At 49.5% G+C, this 15,345-nt stretch overlaps 1 protein-coding gene across 1 annotated transcript in view; it reads left to right on the forward strand.

Annotated features, from left to right (window-relative positions):
• UHRF1 (ubiquitin-like with PHD and ring finger domains 1) overlaps nt 1–15,345 on the forward strand; it is a 48,486-nt gene that overhangs the window by 6,786 nt on the left and 26,355 nt on the right. The window contains exons 2-4 of the mRNA XM_005884374.2: nt 519–685; nt 12,777–13,052; nt 13,758–14,038. Coding sequence (XP_005884436.1) covers nt 533–685; nt 12,777–13,052; nt 13,758–14,038 — 710 coding nt within the window. The 5' untranslated portion in view covers nt 519–532. The remainder of the gene's footprint in view (nt 1–518; nt 686–12,776; nt 13,053–13,757; nt 14,039–15,345) is intronic.

Consider the following 15,345-nt stretch of genomic DNA (forward strand, 5'->3'; position numbering starts at 1 on the left):
CAGAGCCTCGCGTGTCTCCGGGGTGGGGGGTGGGGGGTTCTTCCCCTTCACACTTTGTTGAGTTCCCAGGGACTTCTGAAGTTCCGACCTGCGCCGGACTTTTGGGTTTCCCTCTTGCGTCAGTATTAATTCAGTGAATGAATGAATGAATGAATGAACGAACTCGACCCCTCAGCTTTTGGCTGTGTCCTTCCTCCTCTGGACGTTGGTGTCTCTTTCCTCCGAAGCGGGTGTGTGGGTTGGACTGAGTGGTTCAAGAGGCCGTTTGCCTTCCCTAATTTCCCCTTCCTCCTAAACCTACACTGGTGTTAGTCATTTACGCGTTAACTCCTTTAATTTACTCTGCCTGGCTCCGGGCTAGCTCTGGCCGTCTGTGGGGACTAGGGGGTCCGAGAGGGCGTTCGGGGAGTTTTTTGGTGTCCGCAGACTGGACAAAGCCAGGATGACCCAAGTGTGGCACGGGCCTGGTGGGGGCGGCAGCGGCAGCACTGACCGGAGGATCCACTCTCTGCTCTCAGCACCAGCAGGCATCATGTGGATCCAGGTTCGCACCATGGACGGGAAGGTGGCCCACAGCGTGGGCTCGCTCTCCAGGCTGACCAAGGTGGAAGAGCTGCGGGAGAAGATCCAGGAGCTGTTCCACGTGGAGCCCGGCCGACAGAGGCTCTTCTACCGGGGCAAGCAGGTAAACGCGCCCTGCAGGCTGCCCGCCGCCCAGCACCTTTGTTCCTGTCTCGTCCAGGCTTTGCTCCTCCGCCACCAGCACATTCAGTCTCCCCCCCCTCATCCGGTCCCGCTTCACGTCTCCACAGAAAACTCCCATGCCTGAGCCAGGAACAAAGGCTCAACTCACAGACTGACACACTGGGCAGGCAGCTGGCACTGGAATCTGTAGCATTTGGGCTTCTCACACTCCCTTTTCCTTTTATTGTTTTTGAAGCCCCTCAAAATGATTTCTAGGAAAAGAAGTTGGAGGTGGCTGACGGAGAGCCGATGAATTTCAAGGAAGAGCCCAGAATCCTTACTCAAACACTAGGGCGGAAGGGACCGCGTTGTTCTTTGAAACACACACTGGTGGCCCACGGCCCGCACCTATTTTGAGTTTGACCCCCCGAGGGGGTGTTTTCTAGAAATTTGGACCAGCTTATTCAGAGGCGGGAGACGGTGCTCGCAAATCTGGAATTTCTGCCACTCTGGGCCTGCTCTTGCGGGGGCTGCGGATGACCAGGGGCCGGTGCTGTGGTCTGCGGCCTTGCTCCTCTGTCCTTTGCGCTCTGTCCTCCGACCCTGGAAGCAGTTAAAATGGCCACCCCTGCTTTAGCGGTGGCTCGCCGTTGGGACGCTTTCTCCAGTGGCACTGGGGGAGGTTTCCAGTTTTGTAGTTGTCCTTGAGGGGATGGCGGGATGTACGCCTGGGAATGAAATTTCCCTGAGTGGGAGATGGTGACACGAAGTGTGGGTCCTGTCTGCTGGGACCATCCTGGAGTTGGGTGGACCGTAGGGACAGTGGTGTAGCGATTGAACTGGATTAAAAGTCTTTAGTTGGGCTGGGCGCCCGACTTTGTTGTTGTGGCGTTTTGAACTGGATCCTGCCGCCATCTGGTGTCTAGATTGAAAAATAAACACTCCGTGTCCGCGCCTGGGCATGATTTTTGGGGGTTGGGAGGATCCTGTGTGCTTACTTGAAATGAGACCTGATGATTAATTTCTTGGGCTTGCAGCGCCCTGGAAGACCTTTAGCCTCCTTCCTGTGAGAGATAGGATGACTTGAATGTCTTAAGAATCTGAGTTATAACCCGCCCTGCAGGGGAGGGAAAGCCGATCCCGCAAACTTGGGGATTTAACTGTGCAGTCGCATTCGTGTTGAGAAAAGGCAGGGCCTTCGTGGAGCTCCAGCTGGGCTGCTGTCGCCTGCCTCTTAAGGGCCTCATTTGGTGGCATCTACACGGATTGTGATTTGCCACTCAGTCGATTTGTTCAGCAGAGGTCCTTTCTGAAAACCTCTTGCATGTGCCTACTAAGCAGTTCATGGTGTAGTTCAAAGGCAGGTTGAATGGAGTCCTCACAAAGTTCAAGGAAGCACGTATGTTTGTTTGCCTGTTGTGTGCCAAACACGTGTTTTTTTTTAACATCAGTAGGTTTATATTCTATTAAACACTGTTCATTTTAATTTTTACATTGCAAACATGTAGAAAAGTTGAAAGACCCACGAACACATGAACACCTCCCTAGGTTTTACCACTGATATTTTGTGTGGTCACTTTTATCACTCGGCTCTGTCTTGCTCTATATCCATCCACCAATATGTCTTATTTTTGGGGATGCATTTCAAAGTAAGTTTGCAGACGATCGTTCATATCACCCCTAAACACTCAGCATGCCTGTCATTAAGTAGAGTTCACTATTGGGGTTCTCACTGCCTTTTTAGGTAAAATTTGTATATATCAAGGCACGTCTTAAGCAGACCATTTGGAGTTCTGACAAATGTCTATACCCACATAACCAAACCCCTATCTCCCTTCATTCATCATACAATATTTGATCCATTCAAAAGTCTTGCTGACCTCTGTGTAAGTACAAAGCATGATGACAGCAACACCAAGGTGCCTTAGACACACACATAGTGCCTTTAATCTTAAGGCTGTTGGTGATGAGATACAGGGCTCTTAACGCTGCTTTCACACAGTGCAGCTTTTATAGTTACCACAGTGTGGCCCATTCTCCTTCCTGCGGCGCTCCTCGGCCGGCAGCTTTGTGAGGGAACCTGCAGTTGTTTCTGTCTTCCGTGCAGTTGTTTCTGTCTTCCGGGTAAGGAAGCCAGGCCTCAGAGCCTGATGCAATTTCCCCAAGGTTGTCTGGCCAGGAATCGGCCTGGTGGCTCGGAGGTGTGGACATCGACGGGAGGGTGGGTGACAAAAGCACACAAGCCGCGGCTCCAAGCAAGTCAAGCCTGCAAACAGACTGGACTAATAGTGATAGGAGGCGGTGCAGTTTCCAGTGGGTGCAGGAGAGCTGTTGTTTTCCAGAACGTTCTAGGGAGTCTGCACAATCTCCCTGCCCCGCCCTTAAAAGAAATATGGCAAAGCAGTCCAAGTTCTGCAGGGAGGTTGACTGAGACCATAAAGCAGAACATAGCTGAGTCTTTCTTCAGGATATGGGAGGGCTTTGTGGCAGCTTATTTAGGCTGAATAGGTTGGCGGTTATGTCGCTTGATTGGCGGAAATACAGGGAGCATGGGGGGAAGGGACCTCGGCGGCAGGCCCAGCCTGGGCGAGGAGAGAGGCATCTGGCGCCTGTTTTTTTGCTGCCCATAAAATTAATAATAGCTGTTATTTGTGGCATAGCCTTGAACAAGCTCAGGTACAAGGCTTTGCGCTTTACATAATCTTCCCAAGTCCCCTGTCCCAGTGGCTTGGCCATGGACTCTCTGTTCGGACAGAGCTAATTGTGGACTCACGGCATGGTGGCATGGTAAGAATTCAGTGAGGTAATGGATGTGAAGGAATGAGCCCATGTCTGGCTCACAATAAAGGTGCAATAAATCAGCTCAGGGCCTGTACCCCTGGGGGCCCCTGACATGGGGGCCGGTCATTCTCCGTGAGGGGCTTGGTCTTTCTCTGTGGGGGGCTGTGCCGTGTTGAGCAGCATTCCTGGCCCCACCCACTCAATGCTAGGAGCACCCCTGGTTGTGATAACCACAAATGTCCCCAGCATCACCAAGTGTCCTCTTGGGGACAAAATCACCCCTAGTAGTTTTGTAGCTAATTTAGGAAAACAGCTAACTTGGCCTTGCTGAGCTCCAAGGCTCTGTTAAGGTCAGTCTGAAAGATCAGTTGAAACGATGTCCTGGGAATGGCCTTGCAAGGGTCACTCATGTCACAGTAACCTACCAAGTGTCCCTGCTGTAGTGGCCTTTCCAGGACGCTGCCTGTCTTTCCGAAGGGCAGGGTCAGGCAGCAAATAGGACAGTTCCTCGCAGATACTTGTTCTTCCGGCTGCTTGCGGGAAGGTCCCTTTTTCCCATGGAGAGCTCCCAGCTAGAGGGCATGCCCTCTAAGCCGGGGTCAGCAGATTCTGTCTGTAAAGAGCCTGGTAGTAAATATTTGTCTCTCTGGGGACGGCTCACCTCCACCACTGGAGCAGGAAGGCAGCCATAGACAGTATGTAAACGAATGGACCTGTTTCAGTAGGAGTCACAATACATTTTGTTTACAAAACCAAGTGTGGGACAGAACTGTCACGAGGGCTGTGGTGTGCCAATCACCTTGTGCTCTGATCCAGGCTCCGGGTTGGTGAAGCCAGGTTTTATTCTCAGGAACAACATTGCTGTGCAATGTGTCAGGGCACTTGGTTGCAGGAGTTTTTCCAGGGCAGGGTGCTCAGACTGTTTGGTCTCAGGCCCCCTGTCCACCCTCCAAAGTGATTGAGGACCCCGAAGAGCTTCTGCTGGGGTTATGTCCATCGTTTCTTGCGTGTTAGAAATTGGAAATTAGAAATCGGAATTCACGCGTGCACCTTTCCTTGGTCGTCAGAATGGTGGCATCATCCTGCATTATGAAGGCTCCTCGGTACCCCTGTGAGACTGTAGGAGTGAAAATGGCCAGGGTCAGTGTGGAGACATCACAAGAGTTTTGGCCTTATGACCACTGAAATGTTGCTCCAGGGCACATGGTCAGCTGTGGCCCTGCAGGGTCAAAGGACAGAGTTCAGTTGTCCTGCCTGATTTGCATTCTCCATGTCCGAGAGGGGCTAGGATGTGCGAGAAGGGTCGTGCTTGAGGTGCTCACTCTGCTTGCTCCTTCCCGAGTGGGCAGTTGTGTCACCTCTGCCACATCTGGGATCCTGTTCCCTGTGTTTTCTTCTTCCGTCTCTCCATCCCTCTTGTCTGGCCTGCACCTCAGGTTGCTCTGCGGAGGCCTGGAGGCTGAGATGGGAAGATGGGGGTGGGGTAAGCTGCATCCCCTGGAAGAGGGGCAGAGCAGTTTCTTACTTCCTGTCTCTCCAAGTTCCCTTTTCTTCTCCAGCTCTGGGTCCCTCTTGGCACCAGGCTCACACCACCCTCATTAAGACCCTGCAGTCTGGTTTATGTCCTCTCCACCTCTCACCCAAATTGCCACCACATGCCAAACCCGGTGACATTTATTTCCTGCTCTCTTGTGTTTTGGGGGGCAGCACACGGCGCCCTGAAAAGTATCCCCCAAAAGTCACGAAGGGCAGAAAGTGAACAGAAGCAATAGGCATGGCGAGCTTTTTTATTTTTTGTATTTTATTGATTTTAGAGAGCGGGGAAGGGAGAGGGATAGAGAGATAGAAACATGGATGAGAGCTTTTTTATTTTCTTATTTTTATTTTTTGTATTTTATTGATTTTAGAGAGAGGGGAAGGGAGAGGAATAGAGAGATAGATGACAGAGAAACATTGAGTGGCTGCCTCCTGCATGCCCCCTACCAAGGATTGAGCCCGCAACCCAGGCATGTGCCCTGACCGGAATTGATCTTGTGACCGGTTCATGGGTCAACGCTCAACCACTGAGCCATACCAGCCAGGCTGCACTTGGGTGTTTAAGATGAAGATGTAGATTTGGGTGTCCTCTAGATAGGATCTTTGAGACACTGAGAGTAGAGATGGTCTCTATGATGATAGGCTTGCACAGAGGCATCCATTTACTGAATGACCTTGGGCAAATCTCTTTTCCTTGATGATCTTTTTTATTAATATAAAAATGGTTAGACAGAGGGTGGGGGATGGTAATGATGCTAATACTTACTCTACTTCGCCAAATATGAAATGACAGGGTATAGCAGTGTGCCTTAGTAATCTATAAACAAGCATGTGCCCTTGACCGGAATCGAACCTGAGACCCTTCAGTCCGCAGGCCAACGCTCTATCCACTGAGCCAAACCAGCCAGGGCCATGGTGAGATTTTAATACAAGTTTCCAAAAGGAACCAGGTGCTTAGTTGTTAAATTGTATATGTGTTTATTTAGATGTACATGATGCCCATGGCATAAAATTCCAAATGTCCAGGAAGCATACTTGGTTTAAAAGAGAGAGAGAGAGACGTAATTTAAATATTGTAGGCAGTTGGCCCTGGCCAGGTAGCTTGGTTGGTTAGAGTGTTGTCCTGATGTGCCAAGGTTGTGGGTTTGAGCCCCAGTCAGGACACATACAGGAATCAACCAGTGAGTGCATAAATAAGTGGAACAATAAGTTGATGTTGCTCTCTTTCTCCCTCTCCCTCCCTCCCTCCCTCCCTTCCTCCCTCCCCCCTTCCTTTCTCTCTCAAATCGATTAAAAAAAATACTGTATGCAGTTTTGCTGTCAGACCTGAATCTGCAGTACAGGGTTATGTGCCTCCAAACACATATAGTCAGTCTTCCATATCTGCAGGTTTTGTTTTGTATCCACAGATTTGACCAACCACAGATAAAAACTATTCAGGAGGGGAAATCCCAGAAAGTTTCAAAAAGCAAAACTTGAATTTGCTGCATGCCAAGCACTATGCTGAATCCACGCAATTGAAGGGATGTGTAAGGTGCCCTGCTCTAGGTGCTGTAGCCTGTACGCATGTATAGGTTCTGTGCAAATACTACACCATTTTCTATAACGGATTTGGGCATCTAACCATTTGGGTGTCCCTGGGGGTCATGCAAATGTAGGTTATGTGCAAGTATGCTATCTATATATATAAAAGGCTAATATGCTAAGTGTCCCTCCGATAGTCCGACCAGTCGCTATGATGCGCACTGACCACTGGGGTCAGACGCTCAATGCAGGAGCTCTTGTGACATGCACTGGTCATTTACAAAGAAATGGCACTGTGGACCTGGCGCTGACAAAGCAACACTCAGCTTCCCCCAAGTGGGACACAGGCCTTGCCACCACCCCGGAGTAACAGCCCACCAAACGCAGCCAACGCTGCTGAGACCCCATGGTGCAAAATGCGGCCCACAGCCCAGCCCAGCCCGGAAGTGGTCGCTGTGGGCGCCAGGTAATGACGTCACGTAGCAACGCCTGGCTTCCTCTCCCTAGAGACTAGCCGCCTTGCAGTTTCTTCAGCCCAGGAACATGACTTGCTTTATACTTTAAACATTTTACCCTTTAACCAAATGTCTGTGAAGCGTTTTCCCGTGCCTGATCTCATTTGATCCTCACAGAAGTCCTGGAATAGGTAGATAGGAGACTCGGTGGAATCCTATTTTCTTTTCATTAGCCGGAAAATGGAGATTTAGAAAGTTTAGAAACTTGACCTGACTGAAAAGAAGTAAGAAATGGTGGACCTTCAAAATGACTCCAGGTTTTTTCACTGCTCAGAATATAGTCAAACACTGCTGCAGTTAAATATTTTACCCTTTGTTCTCCCTGCGTGATCTACAATGATAATCTGCTTCGTGTTGATATTTACTGCTATGCTGCTGACAGTTACCTAAAAGAGAAGTTGAGGTGCTTCACTGGGCTGGAAAAAGTTTAGCTACATCAGAAAGCAGGTCTAATTAAGCAAGTTTAGTCTATATATATAAAAGACTAAGTTGACTCGCCCATGCACGATACATATAAAGCTCTCTGCACCAATTGCATGCTTGTGTTTCGATCTGTCATTGTCGATTGTGAATTTGGTTGACACTTCTATTGTAGAGAAAGGGCGAATAGCGATATTAAAATATTTCTTCTAATTAGTTTCCTTTCAATGTGCACGAGTCCATGCACTGGGACACTAGTTTTCTTTAAGGGACTTGAGCATCTCACGATTTGGGTGTCCTTGGGGGGTTCAGGACCCACTGCCCTGCAGATATCTAGGTACAACTGCACATTTTACTACAGGCGATTTAAGGGGTTGTCAGTGGAAATTTTGGTTATTCAAGATTTTAACTTCAGGTTTAATTTTTTTTTTATTGTCTAAAGTTTTACATAAGTCTCCTTTTCCCCCAGTTGACCGCCCCCTCGGGTTTAATTTTAACATTAGAACCTCTAACGAAAGGTGGTGCTCACTTGTCATTCAGTTTTTATAGCTTTTTAAAATTTTTTATGTTTTTTATAAACATCAGATTTTTATTTCTTACAGTTCTGGAGGCTGGAAGTCCAAGATCAAGGTGCCAGCAGATTTGGTGTCTGGTGGAAAAAGCTATAGCTTTTATTAATGCCGTTAGTCTTGGTTGGAATTTTAGGATCTCAATAACGAACCCAAACCTTAGACTGTTTGGTCACCTCATGCGGACATGTTAGCATGAGGTAGGCCTGGGCCCAGCCTCTCTCCTTGTGGTTCCTGAACGTTTCTGCACAGCTTTGGGGAAGCCGGTGGGGATAGAGGGGCACACAATACACCTCCTCACTGTAGCCAACAGTTGTGCAAGCTGCTTCTTGCTGACTGCAGGACCCTTCTGGAAAGTTCTAGGTTGTGAATCGCGTCCTGCAGGCAGAGCTTCATGCCAGCCTGGCTCAGCCCGAGTGCCCCCTTTCCTGCCCACGTCCTGCCCTGTTTGTGCCTCTGTCTGCGCCCTTGTGCGGGCAGGCAGGTCGCCTCCAGGAAGCTCAGGCCCTGAGGAAGTCAGTGGGCTTCTGTCAGTCTGGCTTCCTGACCTGTCATGGAGGTGAGGGGCCAGGTCAGGCCCAGCGTGGGCTCAACCTGTGGGAGGTGTTGTCAGTAGAAAAATACCATGAGAGAGGAGTGGTGTGAGTGCTGAAGCCAAATCAGGATTCCCCCTGCCTCAGTGTTGCGTGACCCTTTCCACCCCTCCTCTGCACCCCCAGTGGCCATTCTGGTGCATTCTGCCTCCTCTTACCTCAGCCTCCCAGCTTGGCCTCTCTTCTCTCCAACTCGGCCTCTGTCCGGGGCCTCTGTCCGGTGCTCGTTGTGAAACAAGTCTGATCACGTGCTCCCTTCTGGCTCGGCCCTACCACTGCCTCTCTGTATCTTACCTCAGCCTCCCAGCTGGGCCTCTCTTCTCTCCAACTCGGCCTCTGTCCGGTGCTCGTTGTGAAACAAGTCTGATCACGTGCTCCCTTCTGGCTCGGCCCTACCACTGCCTCTCTGTTGCCCAGGCGGCTAGATTTATTTCCCGTCCTCTGAAGTGTCCTCTGAAGTCGTCCTCGTTTCCCTTGATGTGTGTGTGGGAGACACATCCACTTTTGCTGTGTTTCACTGTCACATGCAGCTGTGTGATACTCCTTTGCATGTATAAGCCATAGTTTTGCTTGCAAATAATGTCTCTGTGAATATGCCAGGTAGGAACATTGGTGTCCGTGTCCTCAAGCACATGTGAGGGTCTCTCTAGCTTACTGGTTCTCATTGAGGGCAACTGCACCTGGAGACACTGGGCCTTGTATGTCTGCCTAACCCTGGAGGTGCTGGGCCCTAGGTGCGAATGTCTTGTGTATCCTTTTTAAGGCCATTTGGCTTGCCCTCTGGTAGTTTCCTGTCACAGTTACACTGGGGGCATTTGTCCTTCATCTTTTTTAAAATAAACTTTATTTCTGAGAGCAATCTTAGCTTCTCAGTTATCCTTTTTAAGGCCATTTGGCTTGCCCTCTGGTAGTTTCCTGTCACAGTCACACTGGAGGCATTTGTCCTTCATCTTTTTTAAAATTAATAAACTTTATTTCTGAGAGCAATCTTAGCTTCTCAGCAAAATGATGAGGCAGGTTCAGAGATTTCCTGTGTACTCACACACCTACTGTCAGCATCGGGCACCAGATGGTGCATTTGTTATAAGCCATGTACCTAGATCGGCATGTCATAGTCACCCAGAGTCCATAGGCTACCTTAGGGTTCACTCTTGGTGTCATAAGTTCCATGGGGTTGGAAACTACAGTGTAGTTTCACTGCCTTAAAAATACTCTGTGCTATACCTATTTATCCTCCCTCCACTTTCTGGCAGCCACTGATCCTTTCACTGTCTCCATAGTTTTGCCCTTTCTAGAATTTCATATAGAGATGCCCTTTGACTTGTGATGGGTTGTTATATCCTGAGAAGTTGAAATATTGTAAGTAGAGAAACCAAGATGGTGGCATAGGTAAACACCAGAAACTGCTGCCTCGCACAACTACTTCAAAAATACAACTAAAAGACAAAACGAAATATTGTAAGTAAAAAACATATTTAGCCCTGGCCAGTTGCTCAGTGGTTGGCGCGTTGGCCTGAGGACCTAAGAGTCACGAGTTCGATTCCTGGTCAAGGGCACTTGACTTGGTTGTAGGTCTCCCTCCCTCCCTCCCTCCCTCTCTCCCCCTCTCCCCCCTTCTCTTGCCCTGCTACTCTCTCTAAAAGTCAATGGAAAAAATATCTTCGGTGAGGATTAAAAACAAAACAAAACGTATTTAGTACACCTAACCTACTGAAAATCACAGTTTAACACAGCCCGTTGTGAATAGAACACTTACATTTGCCTCCAGTTGGGCAAAATCCTCTTGATGCAGCTGCCCAGCACCACGGGAGTGTATTAGACTGCATATCGCTACCCTGGGACAAGATCCAAATTCAAAATTCGAAGTATGGCTACTACTGAATGCGTATTGCTTTTGCACCATCAAAAAGTCGAAATAATCGCAAGTTGAACCATCATAAGTCAAGGACCATCTGTGGATGGGATTATATATATGTAGCCTTCTTTTCTTTTTCTTTTTTAAAAATATATTTTTATTGATTTCAGAGAGGAAAGGAAAGGGAGAGAGAGATAGAAACATCAATGATGAGAGAGAATCATCGATTGGCTTGCCTCCTGCACGCCCCCTACTAGGGATCGAGCCCGCAACCCAGGCATGTACCATTGACCAGAATCAAACCCGGGACCCTTCAGTCCGCAGGCTGATGCTCTATCCACTGAGCCAAACCATCTAGGGCCTTTTCTTTTTTTTAAGGAAAAAAACCCCAGCTTGATTGAGATTGAACTCATAACATACAATTCTCCTCTTTAAAATACGCAATTCAGTATTCTCTCTATACATAGATTTGCAATTGTCATCACAGTAAATTTTAGGACATTTTCATCCAAAGGAAACTCTACACCTTTTAATGATCACTGCCTTATTCCCCATCTTCCACCCCCAGCCCCTGGCAACTGTTATCCACTTCCTGTCTGTGGATTTGCCTGTTCTGGACATTTCACATAGTTGAAGGCACATACTGTGTGGCCTTTTGTGTCTGGCTTCTCACTGAGCATCATGTATTCAAGATCCATTCACGTTGTAGCGAGTGTCAGTGCTTCACTCCTTTTCATGGCTGAGTAATATTCCATTGTGTGAAGGGATAAACATTGTGACACCTAGCGGGATTTCAGAGGGACCCTGGCAGCCTCTGCAGCTGTAGGCAAGTGATGGTGTGTCCAGATGCATTTTTTGGGGGGGAGGGGTCATCATCAAATTCTCAGGTTTGTGATGAAGAAAGAGTAACAACCACTGGACTGAAGGATGACCTTGGACCCTGGAACTTGCCTCCGCTGTGACCCCCGATGCTGTTTGCATGTTAATTGCAACCAGCCCTTTGAAACATCAGCTTTTGGTAAAAATTTGGAAGGAGGGAAGTGTATGTTTTCCTCTTTTTTCCCTTTTCTTTAGGGCACCGCTTCTGAACCAGGTTGTTCTGCCCCAAGGGAACAGTGGAAGTTTGGAGACATCTGTGGTTGGCATGATGGGGAGCTCCTGGCATTGTGGGTGGGGGCCGGGTGTGCTGCTCAGCACCTTGCAATGCTCAGGATGGCCCTCCACAGAGAACGATCCAGCCCGTGTCACACAGACCGGCCTTAGGGGCTTCTGGATAGAACAAGGTGCCCTTGCAGGTCCTTGTTGGATGCCCTAAGGGGACGGTGGAAGTTTGGAGACATCTGTGGTTGGCATGACTGGGGGAGCTCCTGGCATTGTGGGTGGGGGCCAGGTGTGCTGACGATCCAGCCCAGTGTCACACAGACCGGCCTTAGGGGCATCTGGATAGAACAAGGTGCCCTTGCAGGTCCTTGTTGGGTGTTGGCGGAGTGCTGCGGGATAGTTTCTAATAAAAGGTAACTCCTTGGCCTTTTGTGCCATCGGGATGCCACTCAGAAGACAAAACTCCTTCACACCCAGGGGTGTAGATTGCTGAGCTGTGCTGGCCACAGTGTCCTGTTAGCAGGTGTCTAGTGTGGGTGGAATTAGCATCAAGGAGTTAATAGGGGTGGAGGTAATGGATCTGAGAAGTTGCCCTGTGTGGGTAAGACCTGAGCTAGAGCTTTACAGAGGTGACTTGTGGATGTTGGGGTGTATGTCTCCTTGGGCTCACATAGGCTGGGTCTCCTTCCTGGCCACTGCTGACATTGGGGCCAGGTCATTGTCTGTGGAGGGCCATCCTGGGTACTGTGGAAGGTTTTGCAGTATTTCTGGCCCGATGCACTCCATCGTGACAACCATAGATGTCCCCAAACATTGTGTGCCAGTGGCACCTGTATGCTGGATTGCCCTCAACTGAGAATGACAATGTGTGTTTATTGTAACAAAAGTTGCAAAGCACGTTAACACATGAAGTACTAAGGAAACCTCCCCTGACATCTGATGTGTATCCACAGCACAGCAGGATTGTGCTGTGCTCATGGGGACACTTACCTAATGACACCAGGAGTCCTCATTTGAGAGGGTCTGGGGACCCTGGGGAAGGGGTATCAGTGTGCATGCCCGGGAGGGAACAGGTTATATTGTCCCATAATCTGAGGGCAGATCCCCTCCTTAGCTCACAGCATGTGCCTGTGCCTGGCACCCAGAAGACACACTAAATATAGGCGTGTAAGTGATCTCTGTCTTGGTTTCTCTGCAGATGGAGGATGGCCACACCCTCTTTGACTATGATGTTCGCCTGAATGACACCATCCAGCTCCTGGTTCGGCAGAACCTCATGCCTCCTCCCCCCAGTAGCAGCAGCAGCAACCAGGAGAGAGACTCTGAGCTTTCTGACACGGATTCTGGCTACTGCCTGGGCCAGAGCGAGTCGGACAAGTCCTCGACTAGCGGTGAGGTGGCTGCGGAGGCGGACAGGAATGCAGGCTTAGCAGATGAGGCAGTGTGTGATGAGACGGAGCTGGGCCTGTACAAGGTGAGGCTCCTGCAGAAGGTTTGGGGTCTGGCCGATCTCTGCACCCCTGAGGATCATTCCTCATGCTCCACTGACTTTGGCTTCCCCACCACCCAGCCATGAGCTCATGAGGGCGGGCCAACTCCCCTCCATCCCCGTGGCTGGGCCCCACAGTCCTGCCATGAAAACCTGAAGTTTCTTTGGCAGAAGCATGTGCTACTCCAGATTTCTTTCTGATCCCTGAAACAGAATCCTGGGTCTGGCCTACAAGTGTCTGCTCTGGCCTCTGTAGTGGCTGTAAAATCTCTGAATTCTCTGCCGCCCTCTAAGATCATGACATTTCATATAATGATCTGGATTCTCAGCTTTTCTTGAGAAATGAGTTCTGGCTCCCTAGGCTGATTCTGCTTTCAGGGCCATTGGCAATATCTTGGGACATCTCTGGATGTCATGACTGGGGATACCGCTGACATCCAGTTTCCCCAGTCATGGGGGACAGATTCTCAACACCCAACAATGGCCAGGATAGGATGGTCCCTCACAGAGGGATCCCAGTGACCACAGTGCTGCACTCGAGAAACCCGAGTCCAGGCTTTTGGATTTGCGTCCCAGGCCTGAAGCAGCCAGTGCCAAGGATCAAAACAGGCCCTGAGATATGATGAGCCAGTGTTGCTGATCAGATTTCCTTCCCTGGGTTGGATAAGAGAGTTTCCCTTTACTTTGCAGGCCAATGAGTACGTTGATGCTCGGGACACGGATGTGGGAAGTTGGTTTGAGGCGAAGGTTGTCAGGGTGACAAAGAAGCCACCATCCCAGGACACGCCGAGTAGCTCCACCTCGTCCCAGGACACGCCTTCTAGCTCCGCCTCATCTCAGGACACGCCTTGTAGCTCCACCTCGTCCCAGGATGCACCCTGTAGCTCCACCTCATCCCAGGAAGCACCCTGTAGCTCCACCTCCACATTGGAAGAAGACGATGATGTCATTTATCACGTGACATATGATGAGTGAGTCATTCCAGGGAGGTGGTGGGCCTGAACTGTTGGTCCTGTGTATATAGAACCTGGAGTTTGGTACAGCCTTGGGGATGATGGTCAGGATTCGAGGCTCCCACCCTCATGCTCCCAAACAACACAGGAGGCCACACCTAGAGGACTAGTGTCACAGGGACCCAAAGCTAGCCGACCCCTCCTCAGGTCTCCTAGGAGAACTCTGCTCTGACTTTCCAGTCAGACCCCCCTTCCCCATTTCCTGTTCTATTTTATTCATACCTCGTATCATTGTACCACATGAAACCATCTTACGTGTTTGTCCTCTCCCTCACCGGAATGGGTATTTATTGAGCACTTACTGTGTGTCAGGCCCTGTGCTGGCCACAGGGAATTCTTGTCTGTTAACCCAGAGGGTGTCTTAGGCTTGGGCTCCATAACAACATACCACATGCTGGGCGGCTTAAACAGCAGACATTTATTTTCTCACAGTTTTGGAGGTGGGAAGTCCAAGGTCAAAGTATTGGTAGGGTTGCTTCCTTCTTGGCTGTCTTCTCCCTGTGTTCTCACGTGGAAAGAGAGAGAGCTCTGGTGTCTCCTCTTACAAGGACACCAACCCCATCAGATTAGGGACCCAACGGTATGACCTCATTTAACCTCAGTGATCTCCCGAAAGGCCCCATCTCCAAATGATAGTCACATTATGGGGAGGGATACAATTCAGTCCACAACAGGGCAAGCGTGCCTGCCTATAGGAAGCTCACATTCCAAAGGGCACAAGAGCTTCCTTTGGTTCTCTGCTGGGTCCCTACTGCCTATCCCAGTTTCTGGCACATACTAAGCTTTATTAGCTCCATAAAAATTATTGAAGTAATTGAATAATGAATCACAGTAGACACAAGATTCCCATCTACTTAGGTTAGAGGATGCAAACCAAGCCTGAGGGCCAAATCTAGCCCACCCCTTGTATTTGTAAATGAAGCTGTATTGAAACACATCGACGCCCATTTGTGTTTGCCTATTGCCTGTGAATGCTTTCTTAGTGATAGCAGCACAATTGAATATTCATGATAGAGACCTTCTAGCTCACAAAGCCAAAAATACAGTAAACCCTCGATTTAATGGACTTCGGATTTAACAGACAAAATTTCTAGCCTGTAAGTCGTATGTGAACATTAACACCCTGATGCCCAGCTGCCCAGCTGGTGTGGCAGTGGTTGAGTGTTGGCCATGAACCAGGAGGTCATGGTTCGATTTCCCATTCAGGCCTCATGCCTGGGTTGCAGGCTTGATCCCCGGGTGGGGGGGGGGGGGGGGGACGCGGG

This window comes from Myotis brandtii, unplaced genomic scaffold, assembly GCF_000412655.1.
Source record: "Myotis brandtii unplaced genomic scaffold, ASM41265v1 scaffold827, whole genome shotgun sequence".
NCBI classification, from domain to species: domain Eukaryota; kingdom Metazoa; phylum Chordata; class Mammalia; order Chiroptera; family Vespertilionidae; genus Myotis; species Myotis brandtii.